Here is a 25,855-nt window from a genome sequence, read left to right on the forward strand (position 1 = left end):
TTTTTATCTGACTCGATAATGTCCCCCCCCCTTTTGTTTCTCGTGCTCTGCATCTCTGTACCGTTTGTGCAGAAGCACGACATGGATGGGCCAAAGTCCTGCTGGCTTCAAAATATATTTTAACATAGTTAATGACTGACAAGGATTGCCTTGTGGTATCCTAAATGTGTCAGAGTAATCATCCACAAGATTGAAAGCTACACATAAAGCATGTGATCTAAAAAAATTTTTTTTTTTTTTTTTTTTTTTTTTTTTAATTGTACAGCTTGCCAAAAACCTTTTACTCAACTATGCTAAGAAGTAGCATGTTAATAGTTAGAGACGTGTTCATTATTTGAGCTGGTTCTGGTTTTGTCATCTGTTTATTTTAGATTCAGCGTGAGTGTTTTTACAGATATTTTTAATCCACTATTTGTATGCAAAAAAAAATGCATCATTCCATTTCATGGCTCTGAGATTGCATCGATGAGGTGTTCAGTGGTGGCTTTTTACGCTCTGATTTTAAGTATAATAAAAAACGTCACACTCGCTTTAATTTCATGGATTACTTTGACTTCAACACATTGCCTTTGTTTACAGTGTGAAAGTTGACGGATAACAGATGCAATTCATGTTATCAAAATCTCTGAATATGCCGGTGCCTCACTGGTGCTAACTAGTGGTTAAACAGTGTAAGCACAAGCAAGTAATGGTAGTGTTCTATTTTCAAATGACCACTTTTCCAACATTCCAAGGCAATCACAGAGCTTTATCACTGGGGAGACATCACTAAGCAACATATTTACAAATAATTTTCAAAATTCAATTTTGAAAACTGGGCTTCTGCTTTTATTCACAATCCCAATTAAAGTTAAAGAAAGCTGTCAAGTTGATAAGACCACGCAAGTGGACTTATCGCCTTGACAACTATGAAACATTTCATCTACATAATATGTTTCCATATCTAGTCTGACCTTTGCTCGGGCGGGATGCCACACTGGGAAATGCAATTCACTTCTTCCACAACGCATCTGGACTTTGTGCTCTGTCTTTATGGGAAGGTCTTAAGTGTTCGCTCAAACTATGACTTGGAATTTTAGCTGGATTTTAAACATTCCATAAGGGAGATCTGAAATTGCATTCGACACTAAAGGTAAGAACATTGAAAATGATCTAAACTTTGTTGATACAGTATACTCCAAAGTGTATCTTTTAACTAGAATAGAATTACAAGAACCGTAGTGATGCTGGTAGTTTTGTATCTGTATTTTTGTATCTATATTTGTTGACATAATGGTAATTTTGGTTGTAAAAGGTGATTTAGTTTGAAGTTCTTATTGCTGCATAAAATACTAAAATGTTGAGTGCTCACTGAAGCATTCCGTGAACCTGAATGGACACTAAAAATGACAAAAGAAATCAATAAAAGTGTTCATCAGTGTTTATTTTAACATTAGTTTTAGCATTATTGACCAAATCGGTGCTATTTAGCAAATAATTATATGTGGACATAAGTAAAAAAAAAATAATAAATAATAATTATAACTTTTGATTTTTGATCCGTTAAGGTTTTTGTATAATAAGGCGTAAAAACTAAATATAGTACTATACAATACTGTGACGCTACCTTGTTTTATGAGATTCATGTGACACAACAGGTGTGTGTGTGTGTGTGTGTGTGTGTGTGTCTGTGAGGATGTTCCGGAGCGACAGTTCACTGGCGAATGACACCAGCAGTTATGCCGGATCCATCTTGTCCAAGTATGTGCGTTTGTATTAAGTACAGGTGCTGTCCTTTACTTTTGAACTGTAACATGAGTGCAGGAGTTGAATTTGTACTTTTTCTACACTTCAAAAATATGCGTGCATAAAACACACATTTCACAAAGGCCAGAAGGCACGCCTAAGTAATAATCATCATTTCTAATCAGCATGCCTCGCCCGTAAGACGGATGTTTTACCTTGGCAAAAAGGGGAGCGCTTGCTAACAGATTTCCAAACTTTTGTTTGTTCAAAAAATATTTGAGTTCAGCTAATATGAAATTGAAACGTCTACCAATGGCCTCCAGTCATTTGCTCTTTGTTGTGACAGTGGCAACTCGGTCACAGATGAGGTGTCATCGCAGGTGTCGTGTATGTCGAGACCCAGTGCAAAGTCGATATACTGTAAGTAACCGCGCCGTACAATTTGAGCGATGTGGGATCCGTTTCATGATCCACTGTTTCGACAGTGCGAAGGAAGGAGTACGCCGCCTCCATGACCAATACCATCAAGTATTTCCATTACAGAGTGGAGGTAAGGTCCCGAGTCATTTTTACCATCAAGGCTCTAAGCTAGCCATGTTTATCCTCCTCGCTACCTTTACATTATTATAGCAGTGTTAATACAAGTATGATGAAATTTCAATAAGGCTGGTGATTTTTGACTGATTTTGTCAGCGATCTAAAATATATCTATAATTGGCCACGATATTAAATTGAACAAAAGTCATTTTGTTGCTTGTCAGCATCTCCTCACGTGCGACCTGGATGGCAAGGAGCTGCGAGGCCTCGCAGACTGCGTGGACAGGCTCAATCTGCTGGACAAGATGGGCCGAATATGGGGCCAGAACATGCTGCTGGAGGTCAAAGAGCCTGACCTGCTGCTCACCGACATAGAGTCCAAGGTCACTGGCAAGCGCTCGTGGGGAATCCGTCTATTTTCTATCGGGCTTTTCATCACAGGGTCGTCCGAGAATAACAATGTTGTACTTTCTCTCAGGAGGTGCTGGAGTCTATTCATCTAAGTGACATCGTGGAGCTGAGGGCTGTGTTGAACACAACAGCCTCAAACTCACTCCTGGCAGTGACGGTCAAACAAAACAAGAAACACATGACGAGTGTCTTCCTGTTCCACTGCGAAGACGTCAGGGTGAGAAAAAAAAAAAAAAAATCCTTTAGAGTGGTTCTCAAAGTGTGGCACGAGGGCCACTAGTGGTCTGCGGGTTTGCTCTATGCTTATTTTATTTTTTAGATGTTTCACTCCTCCAACACAACAAATTCAGACTATCAACCTGATCATGAAATTTCATGTCTTGTTTCCAGGCTGATTATGTCCAAAGGGGTATTTCACAAGCGCGTTTAAGGTAGGAGCAACAAAACCCGCTCATTGGGTATATTTTGGATTTGAATCGAAGGTGACAATTTTGACTCGACAGTGCATTACACGAAGAACCTGAAACCCAAAGTAAAATTGAACCCAAAGAGGAAACTCCCGAGTGGGCCCCTCCTGATTACAATGGTGAGGCTGTTAAGACGCTGCGTTGACAATAGTACCGAGATATATTGGTTTAAATCTGGTTTTGGTTGCCCGTTTAGAGGATACTCACCTGGTTATAGCTCGGAAGGATGTTGATGACCAGGAGGAGGAAGAGGAGCTCAAGGACGACGAGGAGGAGGAGCTGAAGGAAGAGGAGGAGGAGATGACTTCCATCATAGTTGAACCTTTGCGACCTCCAAGACCTTACAGAGAGCTGGACAGAAATGTGGTATGTACAAAATGAGGTAGATAATCATGAAGCATCAAGAAATTTTTAAACCATTTTATTTTCTTGCCTTTGGTGTGAACTCTCCTATAAGTGTTTAGATTAATGTTGACAATTGTTAATCGTTCCATTCTTACACTACAGGACATCTTGAATCACATCATCAGTGATATTGAGATCTTCATGGGGAAGGTGGCCGCCTTTGCGGTGAAAAATGCAAAGAAAAATAAGAAAAAGAAAAAAGGAAAAGGTTTGGGAATGCAAACATTTCAACGTATTCTCAGCTTCGATTTCAGATTGAGTGTGTTTCCAAGTATACAGCTAAAATGCTTTTGTTTTGTTTGTCAGCCAAGTCGGGCATGCCCCCAACGGAAGAGTTCGTAGAGTGTCTCCAGAAGATTAAATATGGCTTCAACCTTCTGGTCCGTCTCCTTAAAAATATCCCATCATTTCACTTTTGCTTGTCTTCATTATCATTTTCATGTCTTCAGGTGGAGCTGAAGGAAAAGATCGATAACCCCAGTGTGTCTGAATTTGTGCACTCCTTCTTCTCTGCGTTAGCATTTGTAAGTTGGAAATGAAAGACTACATTTTTTTTTTTTTTACACAAGCTGCAACTTTGACAAGAATAGCCATATCTCCACGGGTGTATCCAATTTTGTGACTCACCAGATTGTAAGTCATTGCTCTGAGGATGTGCCTTCGAGTATCGTGGCACCTTTGCTGACACCTCAGTGTATCTGCCTCATGAGTGAGGAGGCGACGGCAGAGGAGGACCAGTTGTGGCAGTCTTTGGGAGATGCGTGGAATATCCCAAAGTAGGACACAGTTCCAAATTGCATACCTAACCTATATTTGAGGTGACTCTAAATTATATCATAGCGTTTCTTCCTTTGCCGCAGCACCAAATGGCCTGAAGATGACGAAGACATCCCAACATACACGCTGGAGTTCTTTGATGGCTGGCAGCCTCCCGAGCTGATGGAGGTCCCTGCAGCTGCCAGTGTGACCCCAATGAAGCCGCAACAGGTTCCACGGCAGGCTCCCGAGCTGATGGAGGCCCCTGCAGCTTCCGGTGTGATCCCAAAGAAGCCGCAACAGGTTCCACGACCCCCGTCCAGTCAGGTGAACCCTCACGTTTCCTTTCTTTTAAGGACTATAAAAATAAATCGAACAAAACCCCAAGGATACATTTGCTTTGTGTTTGCAGACAAGCACAGAGGAGACGGCGTCAGCTCCTGCACCAGTACAACAGTTTGTGAGGATACCAGCGAGGTACGAGGTCGGGCCTATTTATCAAAGGTTTCATTCCAATTTTGGGTATCTATACTTTTTTTTTTTACAGGCTGCCAGAGAAGAAGCTGCGTCGCATGCGCGTCACGCACGACTTCATCTCCAGGAATAACAGAGAGCTGACCATCAGGAAAGGGGAAGTCGTGGAGGTGCAATGTCGTTCCGTCCTTTTCAAACACAAAATTCTGAGGAAATAATAAAGATCAAATGAAAAGTACGCTCGCTACATCCTGTAGCTGCTGGACGTTTCCAAGCTGTGGTGGAAAGTGAGGAACAGTGAAGGAGAAGAAGGATTCGTCCCCAACAACGTCCTCACGGAAAATGAAAAAGAAGCTGACGACGTGGTGATTGCAATTTTATATTGAATCACAAAGTCTTCTTAAAATTTACCACTGTAATCATCTGATTGCATATTTACCCCATTCACCTTTAATTAAATCTCTCTTCTTCTTCAGCCCATTGAAAGCCTTCCTGTCCTAAGCAAGAAGTCCAAACCACCCGAGGTGAAAGCCTGGCTTGAGCACATGGGCTTCACCAAGATGTGAGTACATACATCATTTTTGTTAAGTCTAAAGAACACGGTTGACTTTCGTACACATTGCATTAGAATCCATGCTGGTTTCCTCAGACGTCTGATTTGCTCTCGTTCTTCTGTGCTTGCAGCACGGTGCGCTGTCTGGGCGTGCTGAGCGGCTCCATGCTACTGACCATGACCCGAGAGGAACTGAAGACGGTGTGTCCAGAAGAAGGCGGGAGGGTCTTCTTCCAATTACAAGCAGTCCGCTCTGCTGCCTTGGCTGTAAGTAGCAACTTTTCCACTCCATGGACAACAATAGTGTGTGTGATGTTTACACTATTTTTCTTGCAACCGTAGGCAGCAAACTGAATCGGAGAGTTGTCATGGACGAAAACATCACCAGATCGCGGTCTACCTTCAGCTCACAGCGGAGAAACCTCTATCATTTTCACATTGGCACTTTTGACATTCAATATGTCACCACACATGGAATTTTACAACGATAATGCTATCCTATGAATGACAGTGTCAGTGAACCGTCAATTTAATTCTGTAATTATATTAATTTGCAGTAGTGTTCTGCTACAGTACTGCCCATAGTCCTCTAATACTGCAATAAGAGCAAAAATACTACCTTATGAGTATGAAAGTATTCAAACGCCATTAATGGAAACATCGTACGGGTATAAGTTTAGTTTAAAACTCCAATTTACATTGGATACCTATGACAGAAAACAAATGTCAATTAAAGCTGACATGGTTAGAAATCCTTCCTTTTGACATTTTACTCATTTGTGCTCAATATAAAGTGGAACAGCAAATATTTTGTCTGAATTACATACATAACACGTAACAAAATAAATCCCCTCACAATATTTATGAAGACGTATTGTAATCAAGCACTGCAGTCAAGTTAAGATGCTAATGCTAGCGTTAGCGATAAGCTAACGAATGTATTTAACAAATTGTGTTTCCGATGCAATTCATCTGATACAACTCGTCAAAATACATTCACAAGTGAAAACATAAAGCGCACAGTAGAACGACTGATGCTAATGCTATGAAAACGAGGGCATCATAGACAAGTAATAATATGAAAGTGAAATACAGTTTATTATTTTTGTGTCATCTCAAGCTTACCGCTTTACTGTGTCCGTCGTTTCTATAGCTTGAAGGAACTGAAACAAAGTCTTTGGGCGAATCTTGAGATTTGGGAAACACTGAAGGACTTTGTACAGACAAGCACAACGTTCCACAGTTATGGGAACTTCGTCCTGAAAAATAGTGCCGCCCCAAATAGATAGATATGATACGTAATAGAAAATTGATAAAACTGAACGCAATAAAAAAATTATCCCCCAAACAGATGATATAGATTTCTCGTGTGAAGAAGACGTAAAAGTAACACCATAAAAGAAGACATCGCAACACAACTCCTCACAATTAAAATGTGAACTTTGGTGACACCCAGTGGATGAAAAATGAATTGCAGTGACAGCAAATTGGGAGAAACTTAGGAAAAAAAATATACAGGCACAGCAGTAGATCATGAAGAATCGTGCTTTATTTTAACTGCTGACATGTTAGCTTTCTTCAAAGACTTGTGTGCTGATAATGTCACTACAGACCGACAGTTGGCAGCAATAACTAAGGGATTTGAACAAAGAAATCATAGAAACTAATCAGATTTAACATTTGAATACTTTTAAAAGATGTCATTCATTCGTTTAATAAGAGAAAATGTAATATTAACAATTACAGGATTAGGCATTGTGAGGTAGGACGAGCTACATTAATATGGAAATTAACATTAGACAATCAACCAAATTAAAATTTGACATTACGTTCATAATTTATATGTTTTTAAAATGTGGACACTGACAATGAAATGGGCAATGATCACCCCATCTCACTTTTTGCAATTAAAAAACTGCTGGTTAAATTGTGGTAAACAATGGAAAGATAGATTGTTTAGGCACGGCTCACATTAAGGTTTTCCCCTGGGCTAAAAAAAAAAAAAGCGACAAAATGTGTTGCAGCCGAAGATACCTTCTACTCGAGAGTTGATATTAACATCAGAGCGTGTGTAATTATTAATTGTAGCTACATGACACCAAATACATAACACAAATTTGGACTATCTATGTTTCCAAATACTGGTAAACCAACTATTGTTTTCAAACTAACTGACCAACCAAAAACTACATGAGATACCACCAAATAAAACCTCTTATAAGAGTCAAAATATAGTTTAAAAATAATTTTGCATTATTTCTATTTTTTTTTATTGGTGTAATGCAATGATTCCCCACCAGTGCTTTAGGTTATAGCAATAAAAGAATGAGTTCAGCAATAATGACACACCTCCACAATGGCTAAGCAGCATCATAATTATGTTAAACATTACCAGAATCAGATTAATACGAATACAAAATCACTAATACACCCTTTTAAAAATACACTTTGTATAATAAGGCCAACAGTCTTATACTTTGCGGGACATTCACAGTATATCTGCGGTGCCCCTCCTTAGCTTAACGCAGCAGTTAAATGTCAAAATGGGGAGAAATGAAGAGAATAGGCAACGTCTTCAGGTACACTTGCACAATCTACAAAAGGGCTACATTGACAGTTTTGTCCTAGCGAAGACAATAATTATTCATTTTGATTAATACTTTGCTGCGTTCAGTGATGTGCTTGTTTATTGAAGCGTTCAAGCTTGCTGTCTATTAGAGCCGAGGCCATTATTTTGAAATTTCAGTATAGCCATCTTTCTATCTGCTGAAACATTCACCTGTTGGACATTTTTTGTATAATGTACTGTGTTGAAGTGAGGTTGTCTTTATTAAAGTCAGACCAGGCTCTAGTGTCATACAAAAGTAGTGCTTTGTCAGCAATTTGTGGCAGCAACATGAAATACTGCAGGTCAGGGCTTGGTCCCGAACCTCCGTGACGTGAGGGAACATTGTACAGTGGTGCCTTGAAATACAAGTTGACTTTGTTTCATGCTTGCAACTCAAATGTTTGTGTTTCAAATCACCTTTCCATATTGAAGTGAAAGTGCCATTATTGTTTCAGCCCCCTTAAAAAAAAAAACACCTAAGATAGTACTCTATAATATTGTACTTTATAAACCCATGCAGTAATTACAGTTACACAAAGAGTTTCACAACTATTGTTAAGTGACTCGAGTCACTCGTATCGCAAGGCACCACTGCACTTGGTATTGAATCCTTCACATAAAATGCTCGGTGGCCCGAATGAGATTATTTATTAACGTGTGGTTAGAGGTGATTCTTCAGGTGATGCACAAGTATTTCAGATATGACATGTCAAGTTTGAATCGCTACAACAGCCAAGCAACAGTCTGAACCACGACCTAGCATGGTCAATGAGCTAATAGAAAAAGTCATATACAATTCAACAGTTTGGGTGTCACTTAGAAATATTAATATTAGGATACTTTTTTTGGGACATGGTAAAATCATGACATGTATTCTGAGTTGGATTTTCCCGCTACTGTACAAAGGTGTACCAAGTTCCCACACGGAACATTAACTCATCAGCTTAGCCGCTAATTTACTCCGTAAACAAATACAGCGCAGCTCAGCCTCTGGCTAGCGGACGTCACGGCGAGCGATATGCATTTGTTGATATAGCATACGCATTTTGAACTGTTTTTGACATTTTATGTTGTCACAGGATATTTTTATACAATATATGTTCCAAGTGAGCCCAAACTCTTTGAATGGTAGCGCATTTCTATGCTAATTCTATAGCTGGTTGGTGGGCATGCTGCCTCACATGCAGGCATGCAAAAAAAAAAAAAAATCATTCCCTAACTTGGGTGCATGCCGCCATGTGACAATTCTAGATGCTGTGTGATAAAGAATGAACAAGGCACTGTGAACATTTGGTGCATTTGGTACAGTGCGATGCATGCAAAGGAACAATCATATTCATTTTGAAAACAAACTTTCAGGCCAATAAAGAATGAGTTGTGGAGGAAAGCGTTCTTCACACTGAGGTAATGCTGGGATGTACGTTTGATTTACGGTTGAGGTCCCGCGAGAACGCCTTCGTTCTCTTTCTCTCAGTGGAATGTTCTGACAGAAGCGTGAAGGAATAATAAACGTGCTTGTCGCTGTGCTTTGAGCCGCAAACATTTGCTTGTGCAATTTCTCATATTCATCAAGAACAATGAAGACTCCGCCTACGGTGCATGACAGTGAGTTCACATAGATGGATGGATGCAAAAATGGATGGATGCCCAGCTAACCTTCCTAACGCTGGCTGATGATGAAAATGTGTGTGAGGTTTGGAAGTGTGCGGGCGGGACTCGTTCCTTACGATGACAAGGCTGACGTTCCGTGTGCTTTAGCGGCACTCGGGCAGAGGGCCCATGTTCAGCGTGTCCTCCTCGCTGATGGTCTCCAGCTCCTCGGTGCGCACGGCGTGCGTGATGAGCTGCAGCTCCTCGGTGAGAGTCTCGCTGCGGTACGCCAACCGGATGTCGGGGAGGTTGCTGCGGCGGATGTCGTTGCTCTCGGGGCCCTCTTTGTAATAGTTGGGGCCCAGCCAGTAGCTTTTGGCCTGGGGAGGGGGAAAAACAAGGGCGCTGTTGTCATTTGATAGTCAGATACAATTATGCACAATTACAAAACGAGTAACATAAAACCGACACCTGCTTAAAACCAAGACAGCAGGTTTTTTTTTTTTTTTTTTACCTTGTGGGAAAAGCCACTCATGAGAACGCTATTTCTTGCCAGCTCGCACATGTCGCAGGAGCTCAGCTTCCACACCTGAGTGGCGATGCTATACTCCTCCATGAGAGGCTCCTGGACACACACATTGTTACTTTTGACCATCTATTACACAAGTTGAAGCGTCCTTGCGCTGACCTTGGTAAAGTGGAACTGGAGGGGATCGTCCGTGGACAGGGACACCATGAGGCCTCTTGACAGGTACTCTGGCAGCGGATTACGGTGGTAGCTTAGGAACAGGCTGTTGTTGCTAAGAGGGGACATGGCGATGCCGATCTGGGCCAGGTAGTACAAATACTGCAGCACAGGAGCCTGAGGAGAAAAATGCCAAAGACGTTTATTCAGAGAGGAGAGAGTTAAGTCTTAGCTTATTCATTACGTGATGTGGTGCTGACCTTTCTGAGCAGGAGCCCATGGGAGATGTTCTCAGATAGCATGAAACCTGACACCAAGTGATGGATTGGCCCCGCCTCCCCACAGTGAGGTCGCAGTACAAATGTATGAAAGCCTCGCCTCCTGTTTTAGAGAGATTTTAATCTTTTTTTTTAATGGGAGGGAAAGTTGTCAGTTTAACGTCACCTGCGGAGGTGATTGAGCACGGTCATGTTGGCGTAGGTGTAGTAGAGGTAGTAGGAGTAGGGCGGGTTGTTCTCATCTCTCCAATTAGCTGGCAGAGGACTATCCAGATTGAAAATGTGGTGCTCAGGTTTGGACTCATCATCCACGCTGTCGAAGCCCACCACCTGTATGAAAAGGAACGCCCCGCGGAATTTAGTCCGTGCGAGTAAGAGTCACGGCTAAAAATTTGAAATCGACACTCACGTGCTCCAGGAAGAGATGCAGCTCAGGATGATTTTGGGGGTTGATGGTGGCTTCAAATAGAGGCAGGAAGATGTTCTCCAGCATTTCCTGGAAATTAGCCAGTTGCTTCTTTGTGTGATACACATCACTGTGGAAATTGAATGCTTGTGAGAAATTGAAAAAGACCGAGGCTGGGTTCTTTGATCGTGTTACTTACAAAAGGCGAGGCACCTGGACAAGCCAGCGCACATTATCCGAATACACCCGATGTTTGACGGCCCACTGGGCCAGCTTGGTCCATTCGTCTCTAGAGCGGCCGTAGATGGACAGCCGCAGCTCCGAGTTCTGGTATTTGCTCTCCTCAAGATCGTACATCACCTCCTGCCGAAAGAAAAGTTTGTTGATTTTCATGTCGGTGTTTAAAGTCTTAAAAGTCTGTGGGTCTGACTGTCTATGTTTACTAATGGCTACAATAGCGCTGGCAGTTTTTACAATGAAACATTTGCACGAGCAAACCTTCAGTCAATTAGGCCATATGAAGCTTCTTTCCAAACCTTGACTATGTGTGCAAAGTATTTGCCCTCAACGCAATTGTCAGTCTTGATGAAGATCTCTCGGAGGATGGACTCTCCGATGGGGTTGTATTTGGCATTGAATTTGTCAAAGCGATGGAACGTGTTACGGTCCTGTAAAAAAAAAAAGTTCTAATGATATCCTCACACCCGGATTTTCTATATTTTGTCATCCTTGCTTGGATTTCTTACCGCGTGCATGTCAAGCGTGTCCACGCTCAGGTCGAAGGCCGTCAGGTTCATGGTCTCAAACACCTCCTTGAGGGTTTGACCCCGGCCGCGCTCAATATGAACAATCTCCTCGGGGTATTTTTTCATGGCCCTCTTGATGAAACGCAGCAGGTGCTTTTGGTTCATACAGGACGACGCATGTATGTGTGTGTCGACCTGGAGTCACACACACACGCACGCACGTGTCATCATTCCAATATTAAAAAAAAAAAACAATTTATAAATTATAATAGTCATTTGGATAAAGTTTGGTTACTGTAGCTGAGCTAGCACAGTTTATTGGATCTTACTTTGCGTATGTTGTAAAAGTCTCTGTGAGGAACTTTCTTCTGGGCTGCCAGCTCCTTCATCTCATTTAGGAGGATGTGCATTTGATATTTGGAGCTTAGGTACTGGAGGCGCCGGTAGCAAAATGATTTCCTGTTAGAACCCACATGGAGATTTAAAAAATCAAATTAAGTATATTATTGTCAATAAAATAATTACAGTAAGTCACCAATATGTGGATTGTCACCTAGAGTCAAAAACCTAATACTTACACAGGGCCGTTAATGATGAGGGCCATCATTACGTTCATATCTGCAATATATTCTTTCAGGTCAGGATATGGAAGGTCTAATAGTGTACTTCTGCAAACACAGATTTGATGGTCAAAGTTTAGTTACACAAGTACTGTTGAAACACTCTTTGCCAGGACACATACTTCTTCTCGGTGGTGTTCTTGGTATAAACATGCATTACTCCATCTACCATCTTGCAGCTATATTCCGTATCTGAAGGAAGACTTTTGGGGTCAAGATTCTCATAAGGGTGCGTCTCAGAAACAGGTGGGTGGACGGGGGCATCTGTACAAAAAAGTGTGGAGAAATTGCATCACCTCAACACCGGCATGGGACTCGCTCGAGGAGGACAGTCAAAGCATCGCAATTCAAATGATCGAAACACGTAAAACCAGTTTTTCCTTTTGCTCGGTGGGAGATTGCTGTATTCAAAAGAGCCTCTTAAAATTATTCAGAAATGTATAATAACTAAGTCAAAAGTTAAAGGATGCAAAAAAGAAACGTGGCAGGATCAACTAAGTGTAGCCTAAAAATAAATGAGCAAAAAAAAAAAAAAAAAAAAAAAAAGGCTTCCATTTGCTAGGGGGCATGAAAACTAAACTTTGTAGCAGCAGCAAATAGGTCATGTGGTCAGATGAGTCCAGATTGTGCAAAACGAAATCAGGTCAGCTGACTACATTTTGAATGATCGGATTTCTCCCACCAACGCAAATGGATCTGGCTTGTGAGCTAGTCGTTCAAACAAAATATTGTTAGCATATGACACAAACACGTCGGCTAATGAAGGCATACCGGCATCAACGGGGGTCTCGGGGAATTTGTCATAGATTCCCAAGTCCAGTGGCTTCAAGCCAAGGTCCTGCAAGGCGTGAGCCGTGGTCTTGCAAAAGGACTGCAGCGATCTGTTGATGTACTTCTCTCGAATGAACAAAGCCTTCACCACACACTTGGCAGCGTCAACCAGGTCAGTGAAGGGCACCTGAGCAGATATTCAATCCACATAAAAGAGAGTTGAGCTAGCTGGAAATAGCTTCAGATTACTGTGTTGTTGGTGTTTTTTTTTTTTTTTAAAACACGACAAAGACTTCCTCACCCCGCATTTTTCCTCTCCGGATATTGAAACCCGCTGATACTCTCTTTCCATCGGCAGTTCCCGCTCCTTAATGCCATTATCAACGGCATCAACACTTTTCTCCTTCATTAACCTTAATAGAGGGCAGTTGAGCGTAAAAAAACATGTGTGTGATTTTCAGCGCCATTACGTTAAATTAGTCGATCTCACGGGACACGCCCGATGCTCTTTCTAACGTGGAGTCGGGGACTCATTGATACGTTGAAATCAAAGAGCGAATGACAACGTGAAGCAGCGCACTCACTCGAGATCTGCGGCACTGTCGATTTTCATGAAGTCCTGTTTGGCGCGGAGCAAGATCTCGGGCTCAAGCCTTGGCGTGAGAGGGGGGGCAGCGTAGGGAAGCGTTTCGAAGAGGGCAGCGAAGGACAGGAGGCAAATTTGAGGTTGAGCACACGGACACAGACAGTGAACAATAGTGTGTGCGCTACACTCACACAAACACACACACAAACTGATTACAGCATTTTAGCATTTAAGTAATCAAGGGGGATTTTCAGAGACATGATCATCAGATTAAGTGGTGCAGATGCAGGAAGCAGCAACTCTCCTTGTGTAGCGTGTCCGTGTGTGTGTGTGAGTGTGTGTGTGTGTGTGAGTGCGTCCAAGCAAGTAAGCAGGAGAAAGCCAACGCTTTGTCTGACATATGGAAGACTGCAATTGACAACTTTTGCTCCTCACTTGATGTCCTGGCTGATCTGCCGCTCGAGTCGGTGCCGGCGCTCCTCCAGCTGCTCGATGGGGCTGTCCTCTGGGAACTCATAGGGGGCGCTGCGCATCTCACTTTCTGCCATGCTGCGCGTGAACAGCTCCTGGCGTCAAGAACGCAGTCGTGAGTGTGGGGGGAAGATCTGGGGTCAGCTTTCACAGGGAAAACAAACTCGGCCGAGGCGATGTCGTAGATCGTCGGCAAGGTCGTTGCGGAGCTCGAAAAAGCTCAAGTGTCATCTCGATGCAGAATTTCGCAAGATTACGAGCATAGCGGGGTGATTTCAAAATTCCCACTCGGATATCAAACAGTCCTGCGTTTGATGCTTTCTCTCTTGCAAACTTTATGCTAGCAAACTATAATAACTTTATTCTTATAAATGTCTCATACTATTCTAACTTTGGCTACTTTTTAAAGAAATGTTCTTCACATAATTGAACGTCATTCTTATGTCATTTTGTTTTACTTTCATAATTACAACTTAAGTCCGCTGATTCGATAACTTCATTACTATCATTGAAAATTAAGCGACACTAAATAAGTTTCCAAACAGTTAGGCACAACCAAATCCCTAAATGAAGTCTAAGCAGATTCATTCTCACCTCTGCAATTTCTTTGAACTTCTCTTCCATGGAGGTGCGAAGGTCAACCGGGAAGTGTTTCAGCGAGACAGGGGTTCCCGGGAGGGAACGTTGGGGCTTGAGGGATTTGGACCCAGATACACCGCACAGATCTGCAGGCACACCAAGATACATCGTCTCTGTGAAGGCTAATGGGGTGTAGATAGATGCACATGAGCCACGTCTCGTACTAAATCCTGGAAATGACATCCATCACTTACTGCTTTACTCAAAACGTTGACACAGCTTAATCAGACATTGTGCATAAACGCAACATCAGACAAAGTAAACAACTTCGACACAAATAGAAAAGTGGTTGACCTCAAGATTCCAGTGTGTGTGTGTTAGCAAGCTAAAATTGGAGTCTCATTCTGAGCCACTGTGATGAATATTGACAATATTCCAAGTGGCGTGTAAACGTGCGGTTACCAAGAGAGCATAAAGTAGCTTTCAAAAGAAATTTTAAAGAGGCCGCGAAGCACAGCAACACAAAATGGATGAAGTATCCTAAATGTCACTTGTTCACTCACTTAAAAAAAAAAAAAATAAATAAAAAAAATGTGGCCAAGTCACATGCACCTGAGTTTGACAGAGGACTTTTCCGTTATCTGGACCTGCTGCAAACAGATGGCCGCGTCCACTCCAGACCAAAGCAAACACGCTGCGAGCAAACAAGACGACGCTGCACATTTGCTGTCTTCATGGTTCAGAGAAAGGAATATCTCTTGAGAAAGCCTATCCTTAGAAGTGTGCTCTATTCGCTAACTAAGAGAAATGATGAGTTGAGGACAGTGACACCGTAAAACATGTCAACGCACGTAGTGCCCTCCTCGATTTTTAGCATGCAGTAATCCCTTCAGTCTCCCCCGCCACAGATGACTCTTAATCCAGCAATCCTGAAACTATTTATCTCAGTCACATCATGTGACTGTACCCAGGGGCTGACACAACTATCCCAGCAACAGGCACCCTACAAAAAAAAAAAACTTGTTTTTGTGGTCCTAATGGATGGACGGCTTCCAACTCTCAATCTATGGTGGATTTTTTTTCCAATCGTTAAGTAGAAAAGTTCTGTGTGGGCAACGATTCGGTCTGGTCTGTAAACAAGACATGTAGGACGTCCTTGGCATTGGTTTAGTTTGGGGGGGGGGGGGGGGGGGGGCCTCAACAGAGCAGTTTAAACACTTGAATGTTTTTCTTTCCTCTTCTTGCTACAGCCATGGCGAAATCCTACATTTCTTGGGTGTTGGTGTAAATGTGTTGCCAGGTGTCAAGGAAGCTGCTCACCTCAAAAATGTTGTTACTTGTTTGTGAGCATGTATTTTTGAACAAAATTCGACAGTTTCTCCATTGTTTGTTATGCTCAAGCCAAAAGGCCCTGTCAAATCTATTCGATATAAAACTTTTGAATGGAGTGTATGTTTTTAAAGTTCCTCAAATTGCTGTATTTGTCAAAATATGTAAAGGCAAAATATACCAGAGAACTTTATTATGATTACATAAAGAACTAAAGCGATTCAGAAGCCATTGCAGAGAGAAAAAAAAACAAAAAAAACTCTTATCTCTTTTTCCACTTGATTGGTTTACGGTGACTGATTCAATCCGCGTTTACGAAAGGCGTGACTTTGTTGCTCAATGAACATGTCAAGAATAACCACCGAGTGTTGCCATGTTGATGAAGCCTTGGAGTATTGCGTTTGCACGGATCTCATCCGTGTGTCGCCAGCAACTCTTTAACTCAAAGAGGTGGATGGAGTCATGCTAGGACATGAGTGCCCAGAGTTTTATGAGCTAGGCAACCAATTTGTGACCTCAAGCCAAGACCAAAATCCATGTTCATATTTTTTTTTTCCACGTGTTGCCACGCATACTTAAGTGGCACACCCTTGCCTTGTCACTTGGCCTGTTCTACCATTTCATTCAAGTATGCAAAACAAATCATAGTATAATTAATCCCTGCAAAGTAGTCATTTATTGCACAAACCAAGGAATAACATTTAATTGTAAATTTGATGATGAACATACATGAGAAAGGTTTGAATCTACACAGTATTTTTCTTTTAAGCATTTTTGCAATTTTAATTAGTTGTTCATTATTAACTCACAGTTTAATAATCAGTTGGGAGTAGTCTTATGATTGAGATGTTACTTTCTTCCCTTAGAAGCCAAGAAAAGACAGAGGTGCTCCTTAGCAACCAAAGACGAGAATAAACCTCCACTTTTGGTCCTCCTCATCTTGAACATGAATTATCTTGCAGACCAACAAATGGATGATGTTGAGGTCATTTTGTTGATTCTTAGAGGAGTTTGGCAGGGAGCATTGTCACAGATAACGTGACAGTCTCTTTGAGGAAACAGTAGACCGCAGACTACCGTCGTTTTGTCATAGGCCATCACAAGACAAGCCGCTCACACCAGAAAATTGCCCCACGAAACACTAATGCGTCTCCTCTCTAATGAGAGTGATGACAACATTGAGCTAATAGGCAAACTGACTGACTGTACACTCTTGCAGCATGTGCTCTCATTATGCTCTGAAGTGATTAAACCACTGGAGGAAAAACTACAGCTCCATAGCAGATGTCCACCCAGCGCAATAAACTGAAGCTCATCATGCTTTGCTAAGATCAGCATCATAGCAACAGAGCAGCCGAGCAAATGCATGACGCAGCCACCTCTTCCATACGTTCTTCCCCATAAAAAAAACAGGCTGTCAGCATATTACACACTAAACAAGTTTCCCAACACCCCATTCGGGACTTGTGCAATCTTTCTTGCATGATAAGAACCTTCTATGTCGACCATTAAAAAAGGTGCTGAAACTTGTAGAACAGTATTGACGTCAACACAGCAAGTCAGTCATCATGAATGAGTGGAAGTTACAATACCTCCTCTGCCCCCTGTCTTGTCCTGCTTTCACAGTTAATGTCGCAGTGGCCTGGTCTGAGCTCCTGCGGGATGCTGGGACATTTAACTAGGCCTGGGACAGTCGCTGTATACCCTCCCCCGTCGGCACGGTACATGAGAGAATGACAGTAAATAGAGAGCGATGGGGATAGTCTTACAACGTAAGCCGCTCTAGCACCAGGATGACAGAACGTCCCTTCTTTTTCCGTTGGGCTTCTGCTGTTGTGCTGTCAGTACGATGTTGATCGAGTTGCCCCCCCCCTCTTTTCTGGTTGAGCCCCCCTGCCTTTCTCTGCCTCGCTCTCTTTTCCCCCCTGTGTGCTTCTCGGATTCTTCACCGGTTTGCAGAGGATAAACAGCCCGGAGTTGAAGCGACCGGATTTAAATACTGGGCTGGAACATACCACGTGGACAAAAAAGGTGGGGGGGGGGGGGGAGGTACCCGGATAAACTACCTCACCCTTCATTGTGCTTTAAAATGGAGGAGGCTCTCGCCTTGTGGCCACGCCCACTCTGCTCTCTTCCTTCCTTCCTTCCTCCTCCTTGTAAACAGTTGCCTCATGAATGCATAACATTTTATTTCAAAGATGGAGCCAAACTTTTAATTAGGCAATGTTTGCAAATATCATAACTTTGAAGTATTAATTGAAAATTTAAATGTATTCATTTTTATTTATGTATTTAACATTTTTATCATAGTATATTATTTGATATTAGCGTGTGTGAAGTTCATTCAAAATAATCCTCCAACGTAAATAATGAATAATTATGATTATTTTATGATTATATATATTATGATAATTATGATTATATAAAATAAGTAAAATATACATACATAAAGCCTACTGATGATTGAAATAAAGCAGTTTTTCTTTTGTTTTGTTTTGCAAATGGAAACCTTTCCACTTAAATATTGCATTCCATTATATTCTGTAGTTAATTTGAATTTGATTAACTGTTCAGTTGATATGAATGCTTGATTGTCTATATGTGCCCTGTGACTGGCTTGCAACTAATCCAAAAGCCCATTTACTATCTACATTATGACTCCGATGTGCAAACACAATTTAAATAAATTGTCAATATGATTTTCAATGTAACAAAGCGTGACTTTAATATCGACATAAAATGTCTCCGTACTCCAAAGGTTAATTCAACTCTTGGTCTGAAGGTATTATAAACTGAAAATATCAGTTCACATAATCGAGTGGCAGATCAACAGCTTAAGGGGTACAAATATTTGACGAGTCACGAATGCCTGCAACCCAACCAGAGTAGCAGTTAGGAACACCTACTTTGGCTAATTACACCTTTCTTTCTGTCAGAAAAAAAAACATGACCGTAGAAAAACTGTGTACAGTGCACTAAAGTTGGGAAAGGCTGCCTTAAAGTTTCTACACAGGGCTGACATGGAGTGTAGTATCCATCTAGCTATCTAAGTATATGTTCATTCACTGTATGACAGCTCCATACGGTGAAATGCAAGTAGAAGTAGCTCATCCTTTAGATAACAGAAGGTACGGTTAACCTGTGTGCCCTGAGAATTTTCTTCTGTCAAATATGTGCCTCGGCTCACTTAAGGGTGGGAAACACTGATCCGGGACATTGTGTTTTGAGAGAGCTAATGAGTGGCACATGAGAGTAGCTATGCTTTTTGTTTCCCAGTACAGGGAACAAAAACAGGCATTGCAGCAGAGAGAGCTAATCTGTAATCTTGTATAAAATTCTCATGTGAATTTACCGCAAAGTAGCACACACTGACTCTTCACTACTGTCAAACTCTTTGGAGCCAACAGATGGGTTCCCAGAAGTTCTTATCTTCTCTACAGCTCATCACAATGTTAGCAGGGCAAATCCACACCAATCTCCTGTTTCATGCCAATGGTGCTTTCACAACATGGGAATATTGCAAGCATGTTATATGACATTTGTTAAGGTACATACATGACAGTGACAAGTCCAAAGGTGGAAGCAATAAAAAGAATGTTGCTTCAGAAATGGACCAATGCCATACCTCCATTGTTTGAAAGATATTTTTATGTCGGGGAGGAGATAAGATTAGCCTGGGTTGTTAATGCAAGGTATGGGGATTGTTTGAAGGGCAATGCAAAAAATAATTTGAAATCCTAATGATGTGTTTGGTGATCACAGTTTGTCGTCTTTTTATGGTTCAAACCTTTGCGGGTTTGTAATAAACATTGTGGTGGTGAGTTCGAGTTTCTTCGACCTGCTGAGTTGACGGGATAATAAAAAGTCCAATTTTAGTCGACATGGCTTCATTTGGGATCCACGTGGAGTCAAATTAAACTGGATCTTTGAAATATTACAAAAGAAAATGAGATGGGGATAAAGCTAAGCATTGCGCTTAGTTGTACTTAAGCAGTGCCATGGAATCCATCACGTTCATCAACATCGTAAATCATCCGTGCTGACATAAACTCATGTTGGCTTAATACTCCGTGTTCTTTCCAGGGTCATGCTGTGTGCAAAGTAGTAAATTAATAAATGTATATAAAGACTGGATTCTCAACGACTGCTGTCAGATAATACTGTTTCCATCATACTTTTTTTTTTATTAACATGTCTCGAGCTGAGAGTGTTTGGGCCCGCGGGGGTGATTAGACACATGCTGTGGCTCTGCAGAGAATCTGCTCGACCTTGTATTATCTGTCCCACCTGTTGGGGTGATGGCTTCCGAGGCACTCCCCCAAATCCCTTTTCCACTACTGACAGACCTCCGCTGTTAGACACAAGATATACATAGCAGCAGAAAAGCGTTGAATTTTCCATACAGGCACAAAGTAAATTCAAACACCTCAATACATTTTTTTGAAAAGATCTTTCAAGTAGGTCTTGATGTCATTCAATCACAAAAGCAGACAACTAGATATGATTAAAAAAGGATTCTATTAGATTTCAATACTCAGTCATATTATTATGTGATAGCGAGGTTCTCTTTACAGTACGTGACTCGGACCGGTTGTACGAAAAATGTCTGCTCAGGTAACATGTCAAAGCTCAAAGCAAACATTTTTTTAAGTGGATCAGTAGTTTTAAATTCAGGTTCAATGAGCCAGGTGGGGCAGTGACCTTCAACATCCAGCAGATGGCGCTGCTGGCAAAACAAGATGGCTATACTGTACGAGGCAGTGGGCAGGCATTTTAAAGCACACTATCGCCACCCATAGGTTTGTGCGGGTGTAGCATGGCCTGCAACTTGTAATTTTCCAGTCAAGTGAGGACAGATGTGTTTAAAATTCTTCAGCATATTATTATTATTATAAGGGAGTGATCGCTTTAGTCAATTAGGCTGAAGATAAAAATTCACTCCACCTCTATGGCAGACATTTTAATAGCATCTATATATCACAGAATGTCGCCCAGTCTGCAAATCTACAGTGCTACATTATATATTCTACTTCATGTTACGCCGAAGGGGTCCGGGGGGAGGGTGCCCCTTCCAGAAGGAGAAACTGACAGGCTAATCCACGTTTTCCTAAAAAAAAAAAAAAATCAACACTCACATAAGAGAAGTGGTCTGCATGTGGCTCTTATGACGGATCACGCATTCAGGCGGTTCAGCCGAGCGACCGAATGAGAGCACGAAAATGGCTGCAGAGCCCTCTAAGTTATTTATTACTGCAGCAAAGATGGGTTTCCTCAGCAAATTTGATTCAGTATCTACAGCAGCACCCCTTTAAACACACAACATTTGTGCTTGGTCATTGGATGCTACTGCTACAGCATACTGTGGTTACATAATGAATTCACTATGAACATGTAATTGCTTCAAAGATGAATTATTTCTGCTTTACCATCACCAGGAGGCAGTCACGTCTCCATCAAACTAAGTAATATGCAGTTCAATATTGTATTGTTGACATGGATGCAATGCAAAGAAATAATACAGTAAAACCTTTAAAGGACTTACCAAAGTAATATTTTAACCAAACTCCTCCTGGGTCAAACTGTTACATCACCAAAACCTTTAATTCGACGAACAGACAATGTTTTAAAAAAACATTTGCGGTCAAAATAAAGTTAAGAACAACAACTTTTAAAATGAACTGAAGAACTGGAGAAGTCGCATAGTCGCCAGTTGGTTGCTAGCTATCAAGAAGCTGGCGCTAATGTTTACGTTCGCAGTTGACGTCAGAGTCCTTCACAATGCACAAAACCTCTCCCAACCACTGTTTTTTTTTTTATTTTTTTTTTTTTATTAGAGCCAACGAAAAGGTTAAATCCACACCATCAATGTTCTAAAATTTGCTGCTGACATCTTAGGGAAGCTCAACTCAAGCATAAGCAAAATGTGATTCCACGTCAGGTACTATTCATCTAGAAATAAAAGTTGCATTCGGATTTTACTTAACAATACCTAGCACACATACGCAGAAAATACGATCATCTCTTTACGGTGACATATCTTGAGAGGTAAGCCGACAAGATAGAAAGGTTGCACAGCTGTGCAGAAGCAGAGATAAGAATGATGCTTTTAGCCAGTCCCAAATGATAAAACTGTCAACACTACCAGAGAAGGGCAAGTGAACATAGATGTGTATTTCCAATATTCAAACTCAGTAGAATGTATTTTGCACAACTCATTTGACAAAGTAATTTCTCAGGCCTGTAAAACTTGTTTTTTTTTTTTTAAAGGTACATCCATGGCAATTGATTCCAACAGACTTCTTTGACACACAATGTTAAATATTTATCTTTTCTCACTGATGCTAAAGAATCCCCAATTCAGTCTCACTCACCAGGACTGGTGGTGCTCTGCAGGCTCCCCCTCTTGCGGAGCGGGGACTTAGGCTTCCCTGAGTTGTCACCAGTGGAGAAAGATGCTGACATCTTGCTGCCTGCACTCATGCCGTTAGTGGAGCGAAGCCAGTTAGGGCTGCGCAGTGACCAGAAGAGGGAGGGGGGAGGAGGAGGAGAAGCTCCGACGCATGAGCTCCGTCTCACATTAGGGCAGCCAGGCAGCTGGACCCACGCGAGACTGTGACAGGCTCCTCTGCAGACTTGGCTCCTCCTCCTCCCTACCAGCCTCAGGTCAATAGAAACGCTAAAAGCAAGGATTGCCCAACTCCTGCTGAGGGTCATCCTCCTTGGTCGCCCCTAGCAACCGGAAAATAAGCGTCAAGCAGCTAACGTAAGGAGATCCAGCTGTAGGACACTGGTCGCGAGAGTGCGGCTAGCATACCGGGCAGCTTGCCTCAAGATGGGCTGAACAGGAAGGTGAGTGAAGGACAAAAGTTTTTTTTTCCCTCCACACTGATCTAAAAATAGCACAGATACACAACCAGACCCTCAAAAGGCAAAAGGAATTCTGGAAAGGTAAGTGAAGTTACTCAAATACACCAGCTTGAAAGCAGTCCCCACATAATCATCAGAAAAGTTCCAAAACAAACAGTACTCAAGAATTCGTCACAGCGACAAGCAATGTTAAACAAGGTCAACAATCCAACATCGTGTAGCAAATAAGTGTGCCACATTATTTGTTCATCTTAATGTTTAGTACCAAAGCTTTTATTATAGAATACAGTAGAGACAAACAGATCTTATACACTGTAGCACTGCTCATGACATTATTCTTTTGCCTTTTCTATATAATAATCTGTCAAACCCTGTGATAATTTTAAAAACGATTAAGAATTAGCTGATGATGAAAGATGAAGACTTAAGTTTCATGTCAAGTGCTTTTTGCAGTGAGACTAAAGCAAGAGCAAGCAACACCACCACCTAGTGAACACAATTATTTATGCAGCTAGAAGTGACAATCCTGCACGATGCATATACACAGCGACCTAACTCACTGTTGGTCTTGTGTAGATAGATGCATAAATTATTATATTTATATATTACAGGCACCAGGGTATCATGGTGATAAAGTTGACACACACTAGCCAACACATACAGTGGGTACACAAGTCCAGTAAAGAGATTCAATGCAAGAAAAAATATGTGGATCAGTTTTTCTAATATTAAGTTACAAGATGTACCATTCGGGACAGTACATATATTTTCTTTAACAATAACAGTCCAGTCATTGATCACTTTGTCCACTTTTACTTTCACTTTTATGTGGAGATCACGTGACATCGTACTTGAAGCAACCAAACTTTAAAATAAAGAAAGGACTGAATATTATTAAGCTAAAATTGAAATGCGAATGATAAAATGGCATGTTATATGTAACTTGGTAAATATAATATGGGGAATTTAATGACTTACCACCACCACCACCCGACATGGTTGCAGATGAGTCGGAATTCGTGAAACAGCTCATTAAAATGGGAAGTTGCCTGTCAAAACACGACAAATAGTTGATGTTTTTTTATTCCCCCGATTCAAAACATAAATTCGCTAGCGTAAACGGAATTTGAATCCCTTGAACTTCGAAGACTGAGCTAACTAGCTGCAACAATTTAGCTTTGTGTTCTCTCGACTCACGTTAACGTGTTAACGGCACCGCTAAGTTAAATAAGTTATTGTTCAAATAAGTAGGTCTTGTTTTTACCTTAGCTTTGAAACGTCAGCATTTGCGTGGTTAAACTTGAACGGAAATCATCCAATCGTATGGGTGTCTTTTTTTGTTTAGTGTTTCCTGCTGTGTGCTTCGACTAATAAATCATTCCTCCCACAACTGAATTATTATTTTTTTTTTTTAAAGTAAGGTGATGGTAGTTTAAATAAAAATGGTTGAGAACATGTACTCACAGGGGAAAAAAGGCTCTACGAAAAAGTAATTTACAGCTGCAATAATTTGCTGACATTGTAATTTGATGACGGAAGTCCATCACTTTCATGCACCACGTGAACCCTTCAAATATGTAATTTATTATCGAATAAGTAGATTGCAAAGTGCTTTTTAAACCTCTCAAGTAAGCGAGTCATACAGCTCTGAGAGCAGATGGTCACAAACAAAAACACAGTTAGTGTAAACAGTAAAGTCTGAAATACACAGGTTAATGATTTACCTTCCTCTATCTAATGAAACCAATTTTATTTTTTGTCTATAAGACGGTAGTATAGATAAATCAACAACAGCATTATTATCTTTAGTAAATATAAATCAAATAATATTATTTAGACCAATTAAAGGTTCACCGGTTAAATGAAAATAAACGGTGTCACTAATATTGAAAGACCAAAAAAAAAATATATATTCTTGGTCTACTCTATACCTTTACGATGATCTTAAGTTAGCTTGTAGTATATGATGAAATCAAATGTCTTTCTAGGGCATGAAAAAAAAATCATCTTCTTTCTCGCCTTATCACGCTTCTCATCTGCCCCCGCACTCTCCAGGGCCTTCTTGCATAATAGCACTTCAGCTTCAATGGCCTTTGCCCTCCTACAGGCACTCAGTACAAAACACAAACTTGAAAACTTGACTCTTTTTTTCGTTTTACAACTGCCACAGCAAGCATTCATACTCCTCTGAAACGGGCTGCCTTAAAAATTTGCTTCAGGTATACCAGCCCTGAGATGTTTATGTGTTTTTCTCTACAGCCGTGTTTCAATTTGCTACGGCACATTAAACATACATTCAAGTACAGTTACGGTTTTCAAAAGTGTGAATAAAAAAAAAAAGTCAACAAAAAATCATTCTTAATCTGCTGTTGTGTGTATAGACCAAGGGGTGTTTTCATTGTTGATTGCTTTATTCAGTTCTATATATTTTTTAATTAAATGAGCGAAGAAGAGGTCATAAAATGCAACTCATTGAATGAATACTCACGTGATTCGTCCCAGATAAAATAAGTGAAACAAATGTGAAGAGGTGTCTGGTTTAGTCTGTAAAAAAAAAAGCTGTTTTTAGAGAAGACACACATATAAGGACTCCCAATAGAGCAAACTCCTCCCACCACCCACATCAGCACGGAAAAATGTCACGAGGTAAAAATTGCCATGGGGATGGTGGAGCCTGGCGGATCTGGAGGCGAGTTGATCCATCGTTGGGGCGTGAGGATCGCCGCACAGAAGATGCAACATCCTGTGAAAAGCCAAAATATTTTTCGGGGGAGTGTGTCAGAAGGAAGCTACATGTGGGAATCACGTCATTGTAATGTAATCATGTGGCGACGAAAGATAAATCAAAGATTTGACACTCATAAGAAGACATTAGTATTCTTTCAAAAACATAGAAACTCTTTATTACAACCGTAGCTCTCGATGAACGTTTAGCTGTGTACAGTAAACATGTGCAAGCCATTCTTTCATTTTAAAGACAAAAGAAAAAAC

The 25,855-nt window shown here is 41.1% G+C and overlaps 2 protein-coding genes across 10 annotated transcripts; one reads left to right on the forward strand and one right to left on the reverse strand.

Annotated features, from left to right (window-relative positions):
* The first annotated feature begins 11 nt into the window (after positions 1–11).
* eps8l3a (EPS8 signaling adaptor L3a) lies at positions 12–6,676 on the forward strand. 2 transcript variants are annotated; one of them, XM_085923955.1, is made up of 20 exons: positions 12–1,132; positions 1,638–1,740; positions 2,072–2,145; positions 2,211–2,275; positions 2,487–2,645; positions 2,741–2,890; positions 3,064–3,104; positions 3,177–3,259; positions 3,337–3,506; positions 3,648–3,753; positions 3,852–3,925; positions 3,995–4,069; positions 4,176–4,321; positions 4,406–4,628; positions 4,714–4,778; positions 4,849–4,945; positions 5,033–5,140; positions 5,252–5,337; positions 5,460–5,595; positions 5,671–6,676. In XM_085923955.1, exons 2-20 carry the CDS (start codon positions 1,676–1,678, stop codon positions 5,680–5,682), a joined length of 1,935 nt encoding a protein of 644 aa, XP_085780081.1. In that variant the 5' UTR covers positions 12–1,132; positions 1,638–1,675; the 3' UTR covers positions 5,683–6,676. The 2 variants fall into 2 exon arrangements, with proteins under 2 accessions (XP_085780081.1, XP_085780082.1); XM_085923956.1 differs by having other exon boundaries at positions 1,675–1,740.
* Positions 6,677–6,858: 182 nt separating this feature from the next.
* Positions 6,859–25,399, reverse strand: ampd2a (adenosine monophosphate deaminase 2a). Of its 8 annotated transcripts, none has more exons than XM_085923948.1 (19): positions 25,353–25,399; positions 23,843–23,913; positions 14,684–14,814; positions 14,054–14,184; positions 13,617–13,685; positions 13,334–13,445; positions 13,033–13,219; positions 12,384–12,525; positions 12,220–12,309; positions 11,971–12,100; positions 11,642–11,836; positions 11,432–11,563; positions 11,095–11,258; positions 10,899–11,025; positions 10,656–10,819; positions 10,472–10,592; positions 10,215–10,388; positions 10,041–10,151; positions 6,859–9,906 (listed from the first exon to the last, which is right to left on the reverse strand). In XM_085923948.1, the coding sequence occupies exons 2-19, from the start codon at positions 23,895–23,897 to the stop codon at positions 9,691–9,693; spliced, it is 2,451 nt and encodes an 816-aa protein (XP_085780074.1). In that variant the 5' UTR covers positions 23,898–23,913; positions 25,353–25,399; the 3' UTR covers positions 6,859–9,690. The 8 variants fall into 8 exon arrangements, with proteins under 8 accessions (XP_085780074.1, XP_085780072.1, XP_085780073.1 ...); XM_085923946.1 differs by lacking the exon at positions 25,353–25,399 and adding an exon at positions 24,329–24,687 and having other exon boundaries at positions 14,684–14,815; positions 23,841–23,913; XM_085923947.1 differs by lacking the exon at positions 25,353–25,399 and adding an exon at positions 24,129–24,304.
* Positions 25,400–25,855: the final 456 nt, after the last annotated feature.

The sequence above is a fragment of the Syngnathus leptorhynchus genome, chromosome 11 (assembly GCF_054491065.1).
Source record: "Syngnathus leptorhynchus isolate UIUO chromosome 11, UIUO_Slep, whole genome shotgun sequence".
Classification (NCBI taxonomy): Eukaryota; Metazoa; Chordata; class Actinopteri; order Syngnathiformes; family Syngnathidae; genus Syngnathus; species Syngnathus leptorhynchus.

Excerpts from the sequence above, each read along its gene's own strand:
- ampd2a (XM_085923944.1), bottom strand. The coding sequence starts at position 22,711 with ATGACCCTCAGCAGGAGTTGGGCAATCCTTGCTTTTAGCGTTTCTATT. Across the intron at positions 14,815-22,368 it reads GCAGAGCACCACCAGTCCTG|ATCTGTGCGGTGTATCTGGG; the intron begins GTGAGTGAGACT and ends GTGTGCCTGCAG. Across the intron at positions 12,526-13,032 it reads CGAGACCCCCGTTGATGCCG|ATGCCCCCGTCCACCCACCT; the intron begins GTATGCCTTCAT and ends TTTTTTGTACAG.
- eps8l3a (XM_085923955.1), top strand. The coding sequence starts at position 1,676 with ATGTTCCGGAGCGACAGTTCACTGGCGAATGACACCAGCAGTTATGCC. Across the intron at positions 3,260-3,336 it reads GGCCCCTCCTGATTACAATG|AGGATACTCACCTGGTTATA; the intron begins GTGAGGCTGTTA and ends TTGCCCGTTTAG. Across the intron at positions 4,779-4,848 it reads TTTGTGAGGATACCAGCGAG|GCTGCCAGAGAAGAAGCTGC; the intron begins GTACGAGGTCGG and ends TTTTTTTTACAG.